This window comes from Ovis canadensis, chromosome 3, assembly GCF_042477335.2.
Source record: "Ovis canadensis isolate MfBH-ARS-UI-01 breed Bighorn chromosome 3, ARS-UI_OviCan_v2, whole genome shotgun sequence".
Lineage (NCBI taxonomy): Eukaryota > Metazoa > Chordata > Mammalia > Artiodactyla > Bovidae > Ovis > Ovis canadensis.
In genome coordinates this window covers 93524945-93543851 of record NC_091247.1, presented here as the reverse complement: position 1 = coordinate 93543851, position 18907 = coordinate 93524945, and the positions used below count along the sequence as shown (strand labels likewise).

Below are 18907 nucleotides of genomic sequence, written 5' to 3'. Positions count from 1 at the left end.
AAGGAGGCTTAGAGACACGGAGCACAGTGAAGGTAAGAGGACAGCCCACCCTGCCCAGCCAGCGCCTGGGGCCACCCGGCTGAGCAGTCTCCACAGGGGAGAGGAGCCTCACACATCTGACACCTGAGCATCAGACACAGCCATGGCCTCACACGAGGAACCACATTCCACCTGGTGAGGTCTACCTGTCAGCAGCCATTTGCTGTCCCTGCTGCCGTCTGGGCCTCACGGCTCATTCACCTTTTCAAGCCCATCTTGTGGGAACAGGGCTTCCTGGATGGCTCAGTTGGTAAAAAATTTGCCTGCAATGCAGAAGATGAGGGTTTGATCTCTGGGTCTGGAAGATCCCCTGAAGGAGGAAATGGCTACCCACTCAAGCATTCTTGCCTGGGAAATCCCATGGATAGAGAAGCCTGGTGGGCTATAGTGCATAGGGCCACAAAGAGTCAGACATGCTCAAGCTACTGAACACAGAGCACTTGTGGGGACAAGCCCCTTTCAATGGTCTAGGACACTTGTGAACCGCCCCCACTGCCAAGGCCTGGACAGACAAGGATGGGGGTTACTATGTGGAAGGGAGCACCCCAATCTCTGGCAGAACAAGCGGGCAGTCTCCCCATAGCAATGATGGGACAGACTCTCTCCCCCTACACAATGATGAGGTTGAGGTACATTTCTGAAGCAGACAAAATGCTCGTATTTGTAACACTCATTCAGTGGAATCTTCAGAGCTGGTGGGATCACCGAGAAGATAAATGCCAAAGCAAGGGTCTTCACTGAGGGTGCACATCACAGTCTGTAACCTGCTCCCATGTTTCTAACATCTGTCCAAAGAGGGCTTACACAAAGGCTGAGGAATACTGGTCCATTTCCCATAGCATTGCAAAGGCACCAAGGCCCAAATGTCCACTGACAGATGAACAGATATAGAATGTGAGCTGTACACACAATGGAATATTGCTCAGCCTTAAAAAGGAAGGAAATTCTGACACAGGCTGCCACATGGATGAACCCTGAAGACAGCATGCTAAATGAAATAGCATCTCCAGGTGGGAGATAGTGAGGACACAGCAGCAGGCCTGGGGTCTGCTGACCAGCAACTGGGTGGGGAAGGGGGCTGGGGCAAGAGGAGAGCCCATCTCAGATTCTGACATGGATGCACTCAGGGTGGCTGGAGGGGCCGTTCACCTAGAGACAGAGCAGACGAAAGAGGAGATGGGGTGTCTGGGACTCACAGAGAGGGAGAGATGGGCTGTTTCTGCCCGGAAGTCAGGTAGCAGATCCGCTGCGGAGATGCAGGGCACCTTTAGATCTTGCAGGCAGCCTCAATGCAGCCTCTCATTTACTCCACAAATATATTCTTAAATATCGGGGGGAGCAGGGCCTGCTCCGGGCGTTGCACTGCTGCTAGGAGACCTTCTTTAGCTGCAGCAAGTCAGGGCTACTCTTTGCTGCAGCGCCTGGGCTTGTCATTGCAGTCATTCCTCTTGTTGGAGAGCACAGGCTCTAGGCACTCGGGCTCGCTAGTTGTGGCGCACAAGCTTGGTTGCTGCGTGGCATGTGGGATCTTCCTGGACCAGGGATCAAACCCTTGTCTCCTTTATTAACAGGCAGATTCTTGTCTACTATACCACCAGGGAAATCCAGTCCACAAATATTTATTGAGGACTTGCTCTGTCCTGCGCACTCTCTTGACACCTCATTAGAATACCCATTAGATAAGCAAAGCGGTAAGAATTCAAAGTTAGCAGCAGAAATCAAAACATGGTGGAAATTGAATGGAGAAAGGGTAGTGTTGGCTTCTGCTGAAAGAAGGTCTGCTTTACTTCTCAGCACAGATACCCCCGAACAAAAAGGGTCAGCAGACTCAGATAACTCTGATACTGGCCCGCCACCTGTTCCTTAACTCAAGCCTGCACACCCTGAGACTGGGCAGCAGTCACTCACCGCCTTCCCTACGAGAGCCCTACTCTTCTGATCTCAAGAACTCCCATCCCAATCTCCACCTTTCTAATCTCAACTGAAAATATACTTTCCAGAAAACAAGTAGCCGGGAAAGAGTGGTGGCAAGTGGATACACGGGCTATGATGGAACGCTGTCTGAGAAGAGACGCCTTTAAACTCAAAAGGCCAAATAGAACTTTGAAAGATAGTTCTATTTGAAACTATCAAAGATATTTGAAGATATTTGAAACACCGATGACAAAAATCTTAATGTCCTTAGTATGTAAAGAATACTCACAACTAAGAAAAGGACAAACATCTCTTCCCTCCCAAACTGGGCAAATTAAAAAGCAGTGGGGACTTCCCCAGTAGTCCAGTGGTTAGTAATCCACCTGTCAATGCAGGGGACAAGGAGTTAATCCCTGGTGCAGGAAAATCCTACATGCTGCAGAGTAACTAAGTCTGCATGCCACAACTACTGAGGCCAAGCTCTAGTGACCCCGAGCTGCAACTATCCAAGCCCGTGCATCACTGAGCCTGTACCCCTGCAACAAAAGAAGCCACTGCAGGGAGAAGCCTACGCACGGCAACTAGAGTAGCTCCTGCTCGCCTCAACTAGAGGAAGTCCACGTGCAGCAATGAAGACCCAGCACGGTCAAACATAAATAAAGTAATTAAATGTTTTTAATTAAAAAAGAAATTCATTAAGAAATAAATACAAACATGCAATAATATTGAAACATCACAAATACTACTTGAACCTAAGAAACTGTTAAAAATTTGCATGATTACACTTTGTGTTAGCAGAATTATAAGAAAATAAGCCCCTAAACTCAGCTAATGGGAAGATAAAGTTGATACAGATCATGAGGAGAGCAATTTGGGAAACACAGCAAAGTCTTAAATATGTCTATCACCTCTGGCACAGCAACACCACTTCCAGTACTTACCTAAAGGAAATTATTAAATATCTGGGCAAAGATTTAGCTGCCAGGATTCTTCTTGCAGAGACACTATAACTTAAGCATTGGATATAAATATGAAAAATTGATACAACCTAAACATTCCTCAGTAGGGGGTTGATTAACTGGATTATGGTGCACCCATATAATAAAATAAAAATGAAAAGTGTGTCGAATATTTACTGACATACAAAAATCTCCCTGGCTTATTACTGAGTGAAAATGTAAATAAGCAAACATTTGAAAAAGATATCTGAATAAAATTATTTTAAACAAAAGAAAGAAAACGATATCTGGATAGGATTACCTCTAGAGAGGAAGGCAAGGGGTCTGGGGACTTCTGGTGGAGTCTGAGTTTAGGGGCTTATTTTCTTATAATTCTGCTAACACAAAGTGTAATCATGCAAATTTTTAACAGTTTCTTAGGTTCAAGTAGTATTTGTGATGTTTCAATATTATTGCATGTTTGTATTTATTTCTTAATGAATTTCTTTTTTAATTAAAAACATTTAATTACTTTATTTATGTTTGACCGTGCTGGGTCTTCATTGCTGCACGTGGACTTCCTCTTCTGGTGGGACGAGCAAGGTTCAATTCCTTGACCTGGGCAATATACATGAGTATCCCCTTTGTAATTTATCCATTAAAGCGGGGTCCCTCAACCTTGACCCTCGGTAATTCCTTGTTGTGGGTACTGTGGGGCCAGCTTGAGCACTCTGGGATGTTGAGCAGCATCCCTGGCCTCCCCTCATAGTAGATCCCAACTGCACCTCCTCTCTCACTCAGTGGTGACAACCCAACATGTCTGCAGACATTGCCAAATGCTCCTGAGGAACAAACCGCCCCCAGCTGAGAACCACTGCATCAAAGTGTACGTGTGTATTTTATGCACTTTCTTAGGTGTTAAATTTCACACTAACATTGCTCTTTTAAAGAAGGGGGAAAAAGAATCTTGGTGGAAATATGTCAAATTGTTAACAAGTTAGTTTGAAGCATCAGAATGGGGGGGGGCTACTTTTTATTGTTAGCTCATGAAAGTGAAAATGTTAGTCACTTAGTCGTGCCCGACTCTTTGTGACCCCATGGACTGTAGCCCGATAGGCTCCTCTGTCCATGGGATTCTCCAGGTAAAAATAATGGAGTGGGTTGCCATTCCCGTCTCCAAGCGGTCTTCCCAACCCAGGGATTGAACATGGGTCTTCTGCATTCCAGGCAGATTCTTTACTGTCTGAGCCACCACGGAAGCCCCATTCCTTTCTGTAATATACCCTTTTTTTTTTTTTAACACTGACTACATACTGCTGCTACTGCTGCTAAGTCGCTTCAGTCGTGTCCGACTCTGTGCGACCCCATAGACAGACGTCCACCAGGCTCCTCTGTCCCTGGGATTCTCCAGGCAAGAACACTGAAGTGGATACTAAGTTTATCTAAAGAAAATGAGCTACTGTCAATGCTTTAAAGTTAGTTTTATTATTCAAAAGTCCAGATTCAGAGAGTCCAGTGGCCCTATACAGGTAAGTCATGTGGGTCCACCTACAGATGGTTCTATAAGATTCCCCAGAAGATAGAAGTGAGGGGAGGGAGAAGAGAGAGGGAGTAACTGGTAAGACAGAGGGAGGAAGAGAGGACCTGATGGGGAGGAGGCAGAAGGAAGGGGCAGACATGATTAGGGTTCTGGTTGGGGAGCCTAGGGGAAGCAGGGTAGAAAGTTACCAAGTCGGGGCACAGGAGAGCCGACCCTCAAGGAAATAAGATATCTGAGCTCTAAGGGAACAGGGGTCTGGTTTTGTTCTTGGATGTATCCTCAGACCCCCAAGCATCACCTAACATGCAGTAGATGCCCAATAAAGTATTTGTTCGGTAACAAAATGAGTGAATGAAAGGATATAAATCATGACTGTAGAGGGTGGAAAATAGAGAGGGCAGAAGAAAGATACAGATCATTAAATGCTGTAGGAAATGAAGCTGTTCATTCTCAAAGCTGGTCAGTGAACTATCTCTACCACAGCTCAGAGACTCGTAGTAGTTAGTCATGCTAACTAACTAATTAATACAAGAACAAAGGGATGGTAAGTATTCATTAAAAACCCCTATCCTAAAGCCCCAAGAGAGGGAACCCAAAAAAGCACTCTCAGAGTCCAACCTCCCAGAGCTCATAGTCTATTTTGGGAAGCAGGTCCTGAAATTACATCCGAGCCTGAAATGCCAGGAACAACTGTGAGACAAGTGGGCCTGACCAGGCGCCTGTACCTCGGACTCCGGATGGGAGCCCAGCACACGGTGTGGCGGCCTCTCTGCAAGCAGGCCAGTCCCCTCTGTGCTGTGACGGGCTCCAACAAGGGTTCTCACCCCACAATTATGCTTCCTGAACATTCGGAGATTTTTTAGAAATACCTGTAGCTGGGCCCCTCCTCCCGGAAACTCAGCTTCAAGGCAGGAAGAACAAGGAGTCTGGCTGTGGTCTTTTAAAAAGCTCCTCCGTGCAATTCTGATGTGCAGCCAAGGCTAAGTACCCCAGGCTAGAGGATCTGTAAATTCTGGGTCTGATTTCAACAGCCTCTTTCCCTAAGTATCCGCTCAGCCCCAAACTCCAGCATGAATATCCCGATAGGGTGGGGGGAGTCACATTAATTTCACCTTTCATCACATCTCACATCAATTTCTCTCGAGATGTGGTTCCAAAATGACCTGCCTCAGGTGTGGCAGTGCTAATTCTTAGGTCACTTCCATCTGCTGCATCAGAACTTCTATGGAGGAGACCCAGGAATCTGTCTGTCAAGCACACTCTCCAGAAGACTCTAAGGCACAGTAAAACATAAGGACCACTCTCCCCCTGTTGAGACCCCCGGCACGTCTGGAAGATGGTGAGAGACTGGGCCAGAAGGGGCACACACTAGAGAACACACCCTGTTTGCTAGCACTGGGAATCCTGGTGAAGTCGCTACCCTCAAGGAGCCGCGAGATCTTAACTATGGAGCAAAGTACTGAGCACCGGTCAGCTGGGGTGTGTGCACCAGAGTGCACACAAGGTGTGCAGACAGAGGGCAACAAGGTGCTGTGCATCCAGAGAAGAGAGGCTAAGGACAGTCAAGGGACTCCTGGGTGTCTTCCCGGAGAAGGCGGCACTGTAGCTGGGCTTTGAAAGATGAATAGACTTTGAACACTTGGAGATGGTACATCCCACTATATTTCAGTTTTGCTAGGAGCTTATCAGTGGGAATAAATGTGTGTGTGTGTGTGTTAGGCGCTCAGTCGTGTCCGACTCCTTGCAGCCCCATGGACTGTAGCCTGGCAAGCTTCTCTGTCCATGGAATTCTCCAGGCAAGAATACTGGAGTGGATTGCCATTCCCTCCTCCAGAGGAACTTCCTAACCCAGGGATGGAACCCTGGTCTCCTGCATCGCAGGCAGATTCTTTACCATTTTTCTTTACTGAATAAATAGTAAGGCGTTATAAAGGGTGGGGAATGCAGAGCTGGGGAGAGGACAACAGGTGCACGTGCTCAGTTGGGCAGGTTCAACTGCAAAGAGGGACCTCAATAGATTTGGACTCAAGGGCACTGCCCACTCAAGTGCTCCCTGCCATGATTGGGACACAGCATTTAATTAACTTCCCCAGGTTTCCATTTCCTTACCTGCAGAACAGGGAGATTAGTAGCTACCACACAACTTTTGGACAACCAGGGAAAGAGAGTGGTGAAAAGACGCAGAAGAGACTAAAGCATCTAGGAGACTCAAGGCTGATAAAGGGCCCTGGGCTCAGGGTCCTTGGGAAGTCTTTCCCAGCCAGTTGGCCCTATAATTTCATACAAGAATGGCTTAGTCGGAATCTGAGCCTAAGGGACAGCTAGGGACCTCGTCTTGACACTGCATTTCATAGTAGGCACTCAGGAATACCACCAATTAATGGAAGTAGAAAGATTTTCTAAACTGTTTCAACTCACACTTTTCAAAAAAGGAATAAAATGTAAACCATCCCATAACAAAGAATAAAAGCTACAGTTAGCTCTCACTTTGCCAAACTGTGTCTTTCATCTATGGTTATCAATATATTTTGGGGGGTGCTGGGGGAGCAGATGGATATCGTGGGTCAGAACTAAAGAGCCGCCATGGCGTCCCCACCTTTTCCAAGCCTCCTGAAAACACCAACCATTTATCCCTCTACGTTTGACCACCTTTTGTGCAGCGCAAATTTTTAATTCCATAAAACCACAGGATATTTGTACTTCCACAAAGCCGCAGGATATGGTAAGAGGAAAACTCTCTCCCCTTTCCTTAATTATCTTTCTTTGCAGAACTGGGGTCCTGACTCACAGCCATTGTTCCTTCTCTTAATTTTGACAGGTCCTTCCTCTTCCCTTTCCCCTCCAGAGACACCTCCTCCCACGGGAATGTCCGCCTTTAAGTGAGGGTTAAGGGTGTCTGGTGAGAAGGGGGCGGGCATGAGTCCTTTGGGGTGTTCTCCCCAAACGTAGACGCTCTCTTGACTACCCACAGACAGACATTTAGGCTCTTAGCATTTTAAAAGACTTTCTAAAACACTAGAAATTCTTTGTATCAAGGCCATATCCGCCCTATTCTATCCCCTTTCCTCCCAACTGAGACGAATTCAAGGCGGTCCGTGTTGAAGATGGACGAATGAATGAATGAAACCAAGACACAGCTCTCACGGTCTCCACGCCCAGTTTCTAAGCAGTCCTATTCTCTCTCTCTCTGCATTCATCCCCCAACCCACCCTCATCACTGCCTGCTAAGGGCTCGCACGGTATTACCCCTGAGTATCGGTCTTAGAAGTGCAACTATCGACATATTAAGGCGCTTTCGGTTTCCAAAATTTCTGAGCACCATGGCATTTTTCTTGCTCAACTGCATCCTCCTCGCCCCCTCTGAAGAAGACAGGACCGAGATTCCCCTGAGATTTCTGTCCTTGCTGACAGGGGAGGAAACCTTGGCCTGCTTAGTGCGGTAGCTGGGGTGGCCGACCCAGCGGTGCGCGCGCTGGCGGGTGGCGCGGGCGAGCGGGCGCGGCGGCCGCGGGGCTCTCACCTCGGAAAGTCAGGCTGGCGACCGGGTCGCTGCGCCGGTCCTTCTTCAGACTGGGGAGGTTGCTGGCCCTCACCAGCTGGCAGCTCAGCATGGTTCGGCCGGCCCCCGCCGAGCAAGCGCCCGGCTCCGCAGCAGCCGCGCCAAAGAGGAGCGAGCTATCGCCTCCGCTGCGCCTCCGCGGACAAGTCCCGACGCCTGCGAGAGGCCGCGGAGAGGACACCGGACACCCGCTGGGTGGACCCTCCCCTCCGGCCCCGATGTGAACCCGCCCTGCCGGCGGGGGGCGGGACCGGCCGGGGCTCAGACGGGCGCTGGCGGGGGCGCTGGTCCCCTCCGCCGGTCCCCGCCCCCCGCCAGGCATGGAAGCGCCGTTGACGCCGGGCGCACCGCTCGGCTGAGCAGCAGGGAAGCGGCAGTCAGAACCATCCCGGCTCCCGGCGCGGCCAGCGCGCCTGGGCCCCAAGCGCACCAGGGCCGACCTCCTGTCCGCGGCTCTCCTGCCGCTGCGCGCGGGGTGGCAAGCCAAGGAACTGGGTGTGAAGGCGCGAGGTGGGGGAAACCCGGCTGCAGGGACCAGAGTGTGTCCGCGGAAAACTGCACGCGCTGGGAGCGCTAAAGGAGGAGAGGGCCGAACGGCCGGGGGCCTGACTTCTGGCCCCCGCGCCGCTCGCCTTGGCCCACCCTCGGTGCTCCCGGAGACCCGAGAGACTCCGACGCTCGAACTCTCGGGAAGGGCCTCTGAGCCTTCTCAGATCAGTGATCTGGGGTCACTCATCTCCGGAGGCGGAGGTCTGTGTCCTGTTCTCTTGGAGCTGCTCTTCAACATCCCGACAGCAATCTCTAGGTCCCCTGCCCTCGCCGCGGGGGAACTGCTTTAAGTGTGAGCCTCCAGCGGTGACAGCCTTTAGCACGCGTTCCCCTGTTAAGTCTGGTTCCTTCCCAGCTGACGACCACAGGTGGCGGGCTTCCCACCTCTAGACCTGCACCGAGCGCCGGACAGGCACTGCCCTTCCTCCCACCTCCCAAGTGCTCACTAGCTTCCTCACTCGGCCTCAGTTCCGTGACCAGTTATCACCATTCTGCTGCACAAGACCCCAACTCTCTTCCCCTTGTCTTGTTTTGAGTTCAGTTCAGTTCAGTCGCTCAGTCGTGTCTGACTCTTTGTGACCCCATGAATCGCAGCACGCCAGGCCTCCCTGTACATCACCATCTCCCGGAGTTCACTCAGACTCACGTCCATCGAGTCCGTGATGCCATCCAGCCATCTCATCCTCTGTCGTCCCCTTCTCCTCCTGCCCCCAATCTCTCCCAGCATCAGAGCCTTTTCCAATGAGTCAGCTCTTCGCATGAGGTGGCCAAAGTACTGGAGCTTCAGCTTTAGCATCATTCCTTCCAAAGAAATCCCAGGGTTGATCTCCTTCAGAATGGACTGCTTGGATCTCCTTGCAGTTCAAGGGACCTTCAAGAGTCTTCTCCAACACCACAGTTCAAAAGCATCAATTCTTTGGCGCTCAGCCTTCTTCACAGTCCAACTCTCACATCCATACATGACCACAGGAAAAACAATAGCCTTGACTAGGCGGACCTTAGTCCGCAAAGTAATGTCTCTGCTTTAGAATATGCTATCTAGGTTGGTCATAACTTTTCTTCCAAGGAGTAAGCGTCTTTTAATTTCATGGCTGCAGTCACCATCTGCAGTGATTTTGGAGCCCCCAAAAATAAAGTCTGACACTGTTTCTACTGTTTCCCATCTATTTCCCATGAAGTGATGGGACCAGATGCCATGATCTTCTTTTTCTGAATGTTGAGCTTTAAGCCAACTTTTTCACTCTCCTCCTTCACTGTCATCAAGAGGGTTTTTAGCTCCTCTTCACTTTCTGCCATAAGGGTGGTGTCATCTGCATATCTGAGGTTATTGATATTTCTCCTGGCAATCTTGATTCCAGCTTGTGCTTCTTCCAGTCCAGCATTTCTCATTATGTACTCTGCATAGAAGTTAAATAAGCAGGGTGACAATATACAGCCTTGACGTACTCCTTTTCCTATTTGGAACCAATCTGTTGTTCCATGTCCAGTTCTAACTGTTGCTTCCTGACCTGCACACAGATTTCTCAAGAGGCAGGTCAGGTAGTCTGGTATTCCCATCTCTTTCAGAATTTTCCACAGTTTATTGTGATCCACACAGTCAAAGGCTATGGCATAGTCAATAAAGCAGAAATAGATGTTTTTCTGGAACTCTCTTGCTTTTTCCATGACCCATTGGATGTTGGCAATTTGATCTCTGGTTCCTCTGCCCTTTCTAAAACCAGCTTGAACATCAGGGAGTTCACGGTTCACGTATTGCTGAAGTCTGGCTTGGAGAATTTTGAGCATTACTTTACTAGCATGTGAGATGAGTGCAATTGTGCAGTAGTTTGAGCATTCTTTTGCATTGCCTTTCTTTAGAATTGGAATGAAAACAGACCTTTTCCAGTCCTGTGGCCACTGCTGAGTTTTCCAAACTTGCTGGTATATTGAGTGCAGCACTTTCACAGCATTATCTTTCAGGATTTGAAACAGCTCAACTGGAATTCCATCACCTCCACTAGCTTGTTTTGAGGCTCCAGCATTTTCAAGTGACTGCCACCTGTTGAAATCCAACTTCACCTCCTCCACCCCGTCCCTTAAGCGCTAACTGGTATTGGAGAATAACACAGCTACCCTGCCAGCCTCACCTGCTATGTCTCTCCCCAGACTCAGGGGGATCCTGACTGCCAATAAGCAGTGACCCTAGATGGCTGCAGTCTCTTCAGTCACGCTCTCTCCTAGACAACTATTTCATACTGTTCGCTCCCCAAATTTACAGCACCCCGTCACCACCCTCACTCTCAGGGTGCTTGCTGTATGCAAAGGAGAGAACGTCTCCAGGCTCCCAGTCTCCTAAACCCCACCAGCTTCTGTGCCCAAACCTTTTGCTCTCCTGCTGTTAATAAATGAATCATTTGTACTCCATAGCCCGGCTGGGAGCTTGGGCACTAGATCCTACCCCCCTCACCCACTCAATGACACGTCTAAGGCTGTCCTCTCCCCAATCTTAAAGGCCATGCCTCCTCAGGTTGGCTCCTGCCCTCTTCCTCCTGATTCTTCCACTCTCCCTGAATGACCCCACTCACTCTCATAAGGCAATGGCCATTTACTTCCTCTCCAACATCCAAAGTTCCTCTCTCTCAACAGAACCCAACCATTTGGGTACTACTTCCAGCCTTAGCTCCAGATCCTGACCTAACTAAGCCCATCACCTGGCAATAGCTATTGGTTCAGTGATGGGTATATATGTCCCAAGTTGTTCTCCTGGAGGGATAATTTGTTCTTCGTGACTGGACAAGCCCAGCTCCCTCTCCCACTTTGTGAGAATAAGGAAGTGTGTAGATCCAATTGTCAGCCAGCTCTAAGATGTAGCAGACACCAAGGACAGCAGACCAGAGAAAAATAAAATGGAGTCTGCCTGTGTCCAGGATGCCTGGAGCTGTCCACTCTATGTGCCCAGAGTCCACTGGGTCTCTGGATCATACTGGGGCCTGATACTAATGGGGCTTCCTCCCCAGAGGACTTGTATCGGGAATGAAGATCACTTTAAGACTGTTTATTATTAAAGTCATTTTGAGATAGGATTTCACTTACAGCCTAAATCGTCCTTGCTGACTTCAGTACTGTCTATGTGCCCACAGCATCCATGTGCCTCCACATGGGAGCCAGGTGATCTTAAATATAATCAGTCACACGCACACTCTTTGTAAAATCCCTCCAAGGCCTCCCGTGCTCTTGGAATAAAGCCCAACTCCCTTTCCCCTGCATACAAGGTAAGACCACTCAGCCCCTCACTCTCTGAGCTCCAGTGACTTCTCAGTTTCTGGAATATTATGAGCTCCCTCCAAACTCAGAGCTCTCCTGCCTTCCCCCTTCTTTTAAAGGGCCACCCCCACTCATCCTTCAGGCCTCATTGCTTCCATGAGAAGCCTCTGACCTCCTGATCTAGGTTGGGTCTTCTGGCAAACCACTGCACAACAGCACTTTTCCTTCTTAGCTCTCATCCCAATTGTAAGCAATACCTATTTGTTTAATTGCTGGTTTGATGTCTAGCTAGATGGTGAAGTCGGTCGCTGGGGGAAGAGACCAAGTTTGTCTCAGGCAGCCAGATGTTCCCAGTGCAAGCAAGGGCCAGCCTGGGGTTCATGTGGCTGACATTGTACTTGGCTGTGTCCCTTCCACCCTAGGATATGGTTAGGCAGGCAGGTCTCAAAGAGGATACTACTGCCCTCTACGGGGAATTTTGGATATGATGACTAAGGATATTTTTTACCATCACAATGGTTCCTGGCTTTGCTGTTTTCCCCAGCACACTACACCCTGCCCCCCAGACCTGCTCTAATGGGTCAGAGGCAGCATAGGAAATCTGTGGAATTTTACAAACACTTGGCTTATGTCCAAGGAACAGTGTCTTCACACACTTGCTCTGTACACCAGAAAAACAGCAGCTGGTGGCATGGGCCCTGGACACTTCCTGAGGCTTCTTTTCCCATCCCAACTTCCAACTTCACTTCTCCCTGATTGGATGGTTGACTGATCCCTTGGAGACGTCATCCTGGAGCCAAAACCTCAAGGGGGCTTCCTCCCAGGGGGACTTGCATCAGGAATGTAGCTCTTGTGGACAGTGTGCTGAGATCTCCACTTGTCCCCCTCAAAGTCGTTCTCCCCTCCTTCCACAGAAATGTTCCAAGGACTCCAACCTGGACACATGGTCACCCACATAGATAGACTACATTTCCCAGAATTCCCTCATAGCTAGATGTGGCCAGGAATCCAAGTGACGACCTATACGATAGGAAAGTGTTATTCTCTCAGTTGTGTTCCACTCTTTGCAAGCCCATGGACTGGGTTACTCTTTGCAAACCCTGCCAGGTTCCTCTGTCCATGCAATTCTCTAGGCAAGAATACTGGGTTTGCTATTCCCTTCTCCATGTATCTTCCTGACCCAGGGATCTTACTGGGTCTTCTGCATTGCAAGTCAATTTTTTTTTTTTTTTAAAGAGAAACATTGTGTTTAACGGTAAAAGTTAGCACACTGCAGCACTGAGCATGGCCTGGAGTCAAAGCAGCAGGGGTGGGTAGGTGACCTCCATGGAGCCTCACATGGTGAAGAGGATGAGGAGGGTGACCATCAAACAGAAAAGCCCCATAGCCTCAGACAGGACAAAGCCCAGAGTGGCGCTGGAGAAGAGCTGCGGCTTCAGAGATGGGTTCCTTGCATAGCCAAGGATCACGCTGCCAAACACTGTTCCAATGCCGGCCCCTGGACCACTCATACCAACTGTGGCAGCCCCAGTGCCAGCACACTTGGCCGCTGCGTCAATGTGCCAGGAGACGACACTGGTCTGGAATTTCTATCAGGCCACCTGGAGTGAGACACTGCTGTAGGAAGGCTGTTCAGATGGGCTCGTTGGCCTCCTCAGGAAGGAGGCAGACATAGGCCTGATCAGACCCCTGGTACAAGAGCACAGCAGAGTGGGAAGAATGAGCAGTACTCCGGTGGTCCACATTTTTCTCAGTCTATTCCCACTGTCCGGCTGCCCCTGCTCAGACCACAGCACTCGCCTAGCTGAAGATGACTGACTCACACCCCGGCTTTAGCTTTAAGCACAGGCAGATTCTTTACCCTGCATTGCAGGCAGATTCTTTACCCTCTGAGCCACCAGGGAAGCCTCAGTGAACAGGAAGGCTAATGCTGTCCTGCCCAGGCGGCAGTGGAAACATATCCCAAATCATCATATCCAAAATACCCGCTGGGAGCAGTACTATCCTCTTTGAGAACCACTGGTTTAGCCTCATCATGGTATGGAAAGGACACTGGAGAGCCAAGCACAATGTCCACCACACCAACCATGTTGTCAAAGGGACCACAAGGTATAGCAGAGAAACAGGACAGAAGGATGCGGAGGCCTGGGCAGCCCAGTGGGTCAGAACGTTACCAGTCAGGGCTGCCTACGCAGCAACCATTATGAGAGTGACCATCATGCATGCCCCCCACCCCCGCCCCGCATCAGTTAAGGTTTGCTAACCAACGGCCAAATGTGCATCCTACCTAAGGGCCCAGGTAAGGGCAGCTCCTCAGCACCCTAGACAACTCCAGCCCCACTGCAAAGGTGACAGGGCAGGCTTAGGAGTCCCCATTGGGGAGTAAGTGGGTAAAGGTGTTCTTGACCCACAGTGGCTTGAAGCAGGGTTTCGGTTCTCAGCCAGAGACTAAAGTCAGGCTACAGTAATTAATGAGAGCTCTGAGTCCTGGCCGCTAGACCACTGGCCACTGAAACGACCTTGGCCCATATGGCTTTGTGGAAAATGAATTTCTACAAAGAAACAAAGTAGGGAAACAGTGTTTATAAGGAGGGAAAAGAGTACATGTGGACAGACACACAAGCAGGCTGAGAGAGCCGCACCCTCACGGTAGTTTAAATTGCTTTTATGGGGCATTTCTTCTGGGTTTCCTGTAGCCAGTCATCTTGCTTTGCCTTGTTCTGATCCATACTTGGTTTATCTCAGGGTCCTCCCATGTGTGTGTGCATCTCTTAAGCCAAGATGGGTTCTAGCCAAGAGGCCTATGGGTAGGTTGACATCACTTACTATGGGGTGGAGGCCCCTCCCTTTTTGACCTCCAAGGAGCTTTTCTGCACATGTGTAACTGGGAAGGTGTCCTTGATTTTAAGAATGAGGAATATGTGGTCTTTGATCTCTTATCTAGTCATGCTTTGCTTCTCCTCCCTCCTGCTGTTTTGGGGTATCTGTCCACAGCAGACAAAATCTAGCTGTTCAGCCTGGGGCCTATCTCCTGCCTGAAGGGGACCTGTTTTGAAGCTGAGTTTGCATAGCAAGCCCAGTTTTTACTTAATATTTCATGTTAACCACAATGACATTTCAGAGCTAACAGAGGTAAGAGGGGAGGGGACTAAAGCTCACCCCTGCCGTCCCAATGGTGTAGTCACAGATAGGTGCTGCCTGATCATCTCAAGTGAGGAGGCTGGCTGCCTGTTCCCTGAAGAGACGCAGACCAAGTCTCCAGGATTAAACACAACACCATCAGATGCTGCCACTGGTGTCTCCTCAGACACACCCAGCACAGAGACCTGTTGTCTTTGATCAACACAATGTTTTATGACAAAATTGTACTTTAAACATTATGAGATCTGGAATTATAGCATCCTTTGAAAAATCAGAACACCTGGCACACGAGCCCTAATTTTCTGCCTAACGCTGATTACCTGGCACCTCTGGCTGGAAGTGCGCGTCTCAGCTCGCCCTACACCACCACTCACCCAGATAAGCATATGCTCCTCCCTCTGGCCTTAGTTATACCACCTGCCATACTCACCTGGGGACGTGGGCTTATGACCCTCTTCTGTCCCCTATTTGGGGTCCTTCCTACCTGCCAGTCAAGAGGAGTTACTTCAAGGAGAGCCCCTTCTTGTTCTTGGTCCACTGGTCTCCTCTAGCTCAGCTCTCTTAATGTCTGGGCCTTGTGTTTCCCCAAGGCCTCACATAGGGTATCCAGGAAGCAAATAAACCTTGCCCTCTGCTTCCAATAACACCAACCTTGAAATGAACACTCTGCATGTGAGCTTCCAGGATTCTTCAGGGCACATGTGTCCAAGTCCAAAGACTCACAGGAGTATGAACAGTCTCGTGCATCCTTCTGCCCCACCTCCACATTCATTGAAGAAATTGTGTCCCGTGGATATCCCGATACAACCAGCTGGGATTAGAGGGGCACCCACACATGTCTGCCAGGGGTGTCGGGCAGCAATGATTCTGGTTATGGCCATGATCACATGGCTGACTGCCTGGGAAGAATAGCCCATTGCAGGAACAACTAGACGGCCCTGGGCGTCCATCTCAGCCCTCGCTTTTCTAGCCATGTGTACCAAGGCATGAGGTGACCTTTGAGAGTCTATTTCCACTTCTGTAAAATCAAGAGAATGTTACTTCACAGAGCTCTTGGGATGATTAAAGCAAACACCAGGGCTTCCAGCCCAGAGCCTGCCTGGCTCACAGGAGATGCATAATTTCAGCCTAATGAACCAATCTGGGGAGAGACCAGTATGCAGGAAGAAAAGAAAGAGAGAGATTTGGGCCTGAAGAGGGAGACTGAGAAGGTTTGTGGGCCCAGGGAGTCACAGGAGGGATGCTCGTTCCAAGAAAGATCCAGTCCGATGGGGAGGGCCAGCCAGCCTGATGGCAAGAGCCAGCCATTAGGCAAGCAGACAAATGCCTTGGCCTCAGAAAGGACTGCCCTGGGTAGGGCTCCCAGAGGAGACAGGGCCAGAGTCCCCTGGGGCTGAAGGGAAGGCCACTCACCACTCAGCACAGTGTGCCCAGTCTGATTGGACAGTAAATGAACCAACAGAGCTGGTGGTAGGACTGACCAGGCCAAAAAGATAGTGAAAGACTTTTTGGATGTGTGCAATGATTTCTTGGTATATGTACAATACATGTTAACCATAATAATAATTAGAATGTTGTTAGTCACTCAGTCGTGTCCAACTCTTTGGGACCCCATGGACTATAGCCCACCAGGCTCCTCTGTCCATGGGATTTCCCAGGCAAGAATACTGGAGTGGGTTGCCACTTCCTTCTCTAGGGGATCTTCCCGATCCAGGAATAGAACCTGGGTCTCCTGCATTTTAGGCAGATTCTTTACTGTCTGAGCTAAATATATATATAATCATATATTATAATAGTGAAATAGTTAATGTGTATTTATGTGCCAGTCATTATTCAAAGTGTTTTATATGGATTAACACATAAACTCTTCAGAATCATCCCTCCAAAACAGGTACTATTATTATCAACATTTCATAGGTGGGGAAACCGAGCACAGAGTGGTTAAGTAACTTGCCCAAAGACACACACGCCGCTGCAAAGTGGCAGAGCTGGAATTCCACACCCAAGGTCCCAGGTAGTCTGGGTCTACAGCCAATACTCTCGGCTACCATCCTTCTTTCACTCTTGTTCAGTGCTCTTAGCCCACTGGAATGTGACTGAGGCTTCACTCCTGAGCGCCACCCCCACAATGGATGGCTAAGCTAGGGCCTAAGCTTACAGTGCTCCCTTCCCAGAGCCCCCCAAGAGCCTGCCACCCCCACTGCAGGCTGCCCACCTCAGTGCCACAGGATGCATGACCCTAGCCTCAGCTTATCAGACCCTTAAGAGCCACCACAGACCTAACAGAAGGCTTGAAATGGCCTAGCACAAGAGTTCTGCCCAGAGGGAGCACCCTGGACCAAGTGGTGACTGGTTCTGCGAGATGCAGAAGGGCAGAGACCCCTCTGAGATAAGAAAGCATCCTTCAGACCAGAGAATGAGATCGAGGACGTCAGAGTCCGAGAGAGAAAGAGAGCCGGTGGCAGCAGGGACAAGGTGTGAGGGGACGTGCAGATGGAGACGGGGCTCCAGGGTGTGAGCCAGAGCCGGGTTCATTCCTGTCTCTCCACCTTTCACGGCTTGTCTTTTGTAAATCAGAGCTAAGGCCAGAGGGAAATGGTAGGGCAGTTAAAGACAACAGGGTTCCAGAGCCAGAGTATGTGGGCCTGAATCCTGACTCCACTAATGACTAGTGTATGACTTCTGTGTGGTGTAGAGTGTGGGTGATAATGGTTACTACCATATATGGCTGCTAGAAGGATTAAGGATCTACATATAAGGGCCTGGTACAAACTGAACAACTTGAACATGATAGAGCTCATAGTAAGTGAGCTCTGTTTAGAACAGAGCTTACACCTAGGAAGCACAGTACCAGCTAAGAACATCTCATAGGATTGTTGTGGGATTTAAAGAGACAGCGTCTGAAAATAGTACATTGTTTGTGCTTCTCTCTCACTGTGATGAATATAATAGGTTCAGAATCGGAATCCCCCATCTCTGGGTCATTTGTCATACACTGCACTCCCTGCAGCCTGGCACTCCCCCCACTTTGACTCAGCCCAGCCCGGGTACCCCACGCTCGGTCCTCCCTAGCTCTGGCTCGGGTCCAGGGTGCCTCGTGTGTGGGCAGTGCATGGTATGCTTTTCAAAGCACTTTCTTATTCATGAGCACAGACGCTGAGAACAACAGACGGCATGATGATAGGGGTGGTGTGGTGGGTGCTTTGGCTGCTGTGTAACCTTGGCCAGGCCCCTGCACTTCTCTGGGCCTATCTGCTCTGCTCATCTGTCAAAGGGGATAATATCCCTGCCCAATGGCCTCACAAAGCTACTGTGAACAGGAAGTGAATTTAGGCACGCATGGAGGCACCTGTTAAATAACAGGATATTCCAAACAGGTAGCCAAAGGAAGGGGCGTCCATGGTTTCCAAACCCAACAGGTCTGAGAAGGCCAGTTCTCAGCCAGTTGGTGAGGGGAGGCTTCCCAGAAGGGCATTCTGCTCTGAGTAGTGTGTCCCTGAGAACAGAGCCTTCTGTGTAATCATTTAGCAACTGTCCCTGGCTGGGAGGAGGAGGGGGAGCTGGCCTGATGCTGCGGGGAGGCCAAATTTGGACATAAGTTAAGAGCTTGGCCAACACACAGGAGGTGGATTGTGGCCAAGGCTGGGGGAAGGAGGGCCTGTGCTCCCCATGACTGCCTGGCAGTGACTGTGATGGCTGGGAGTTGGGGCATCCAGACAGCCCCCTCTGAAGGCTGGGGGCACTCCTAGTCAGCACAGACAACATACTTCCTTTACCACCAGGGAAGGGGGACCCCCTCAGAGGAGCCGGCTGCAGACAAAGGGGAGGACTGCAGATTGACAGCAGACAGATGGGGGGCGGGACTCATTTGGGAGCAGGATAAAGGATGAGCGATTGCTCCACAGACAGCCCTGGGGCAGTAGTAGGAAATTACGACAGGAGAGGAACCATGCCAGAGGGACTTCCGGTGGGTAAAGCACTTCC

At 49.9% G+C, this 18907-nt stretch overlaps 1 protein-coding gene and 1 pseudogene across 31 annotated transcripts in view; both read right to left on the bottom strand.

Moving 5' to 3' along the window:
• Nucleotides 1-18907, bottom strand: part of DYSF (dysferlin) — a 227982-nt gene that overhangs the window by 206393 nt on the left and 2682 nt on the right. For 12 of the 31 annotated variants that reach the window (XM_069583653.1, XM_069583651.1, XM_069583655.1 and 9 more), the window contains exon 1: nt 7952-8163. The exons of 10 other annotated variants lie outside the window; for them this stretch is intronic. In XM_069583653.1, the coding sequence (XP_069439754.1) occupies nt 7952-8042 (91 nt within the window). In that variant the 5' untranslated portion in view covers nt 8043-8163. Of the gene's footprint in view, nt 1-7951; nt 8165-18907 lie in introns of those variants that run through there. 9 more of the 31 variants (XM_069583657.1, XM_069583661.1, XM_069583671.1 and 6 more) reach the window with 2 other exon arrangements.
• LOC138438144 (ATP synthase F(0) complex subunit C1, mitochondrial pseudogene) lies at nt 13117-13527 on the bottom strand (annotated as a pseudogene).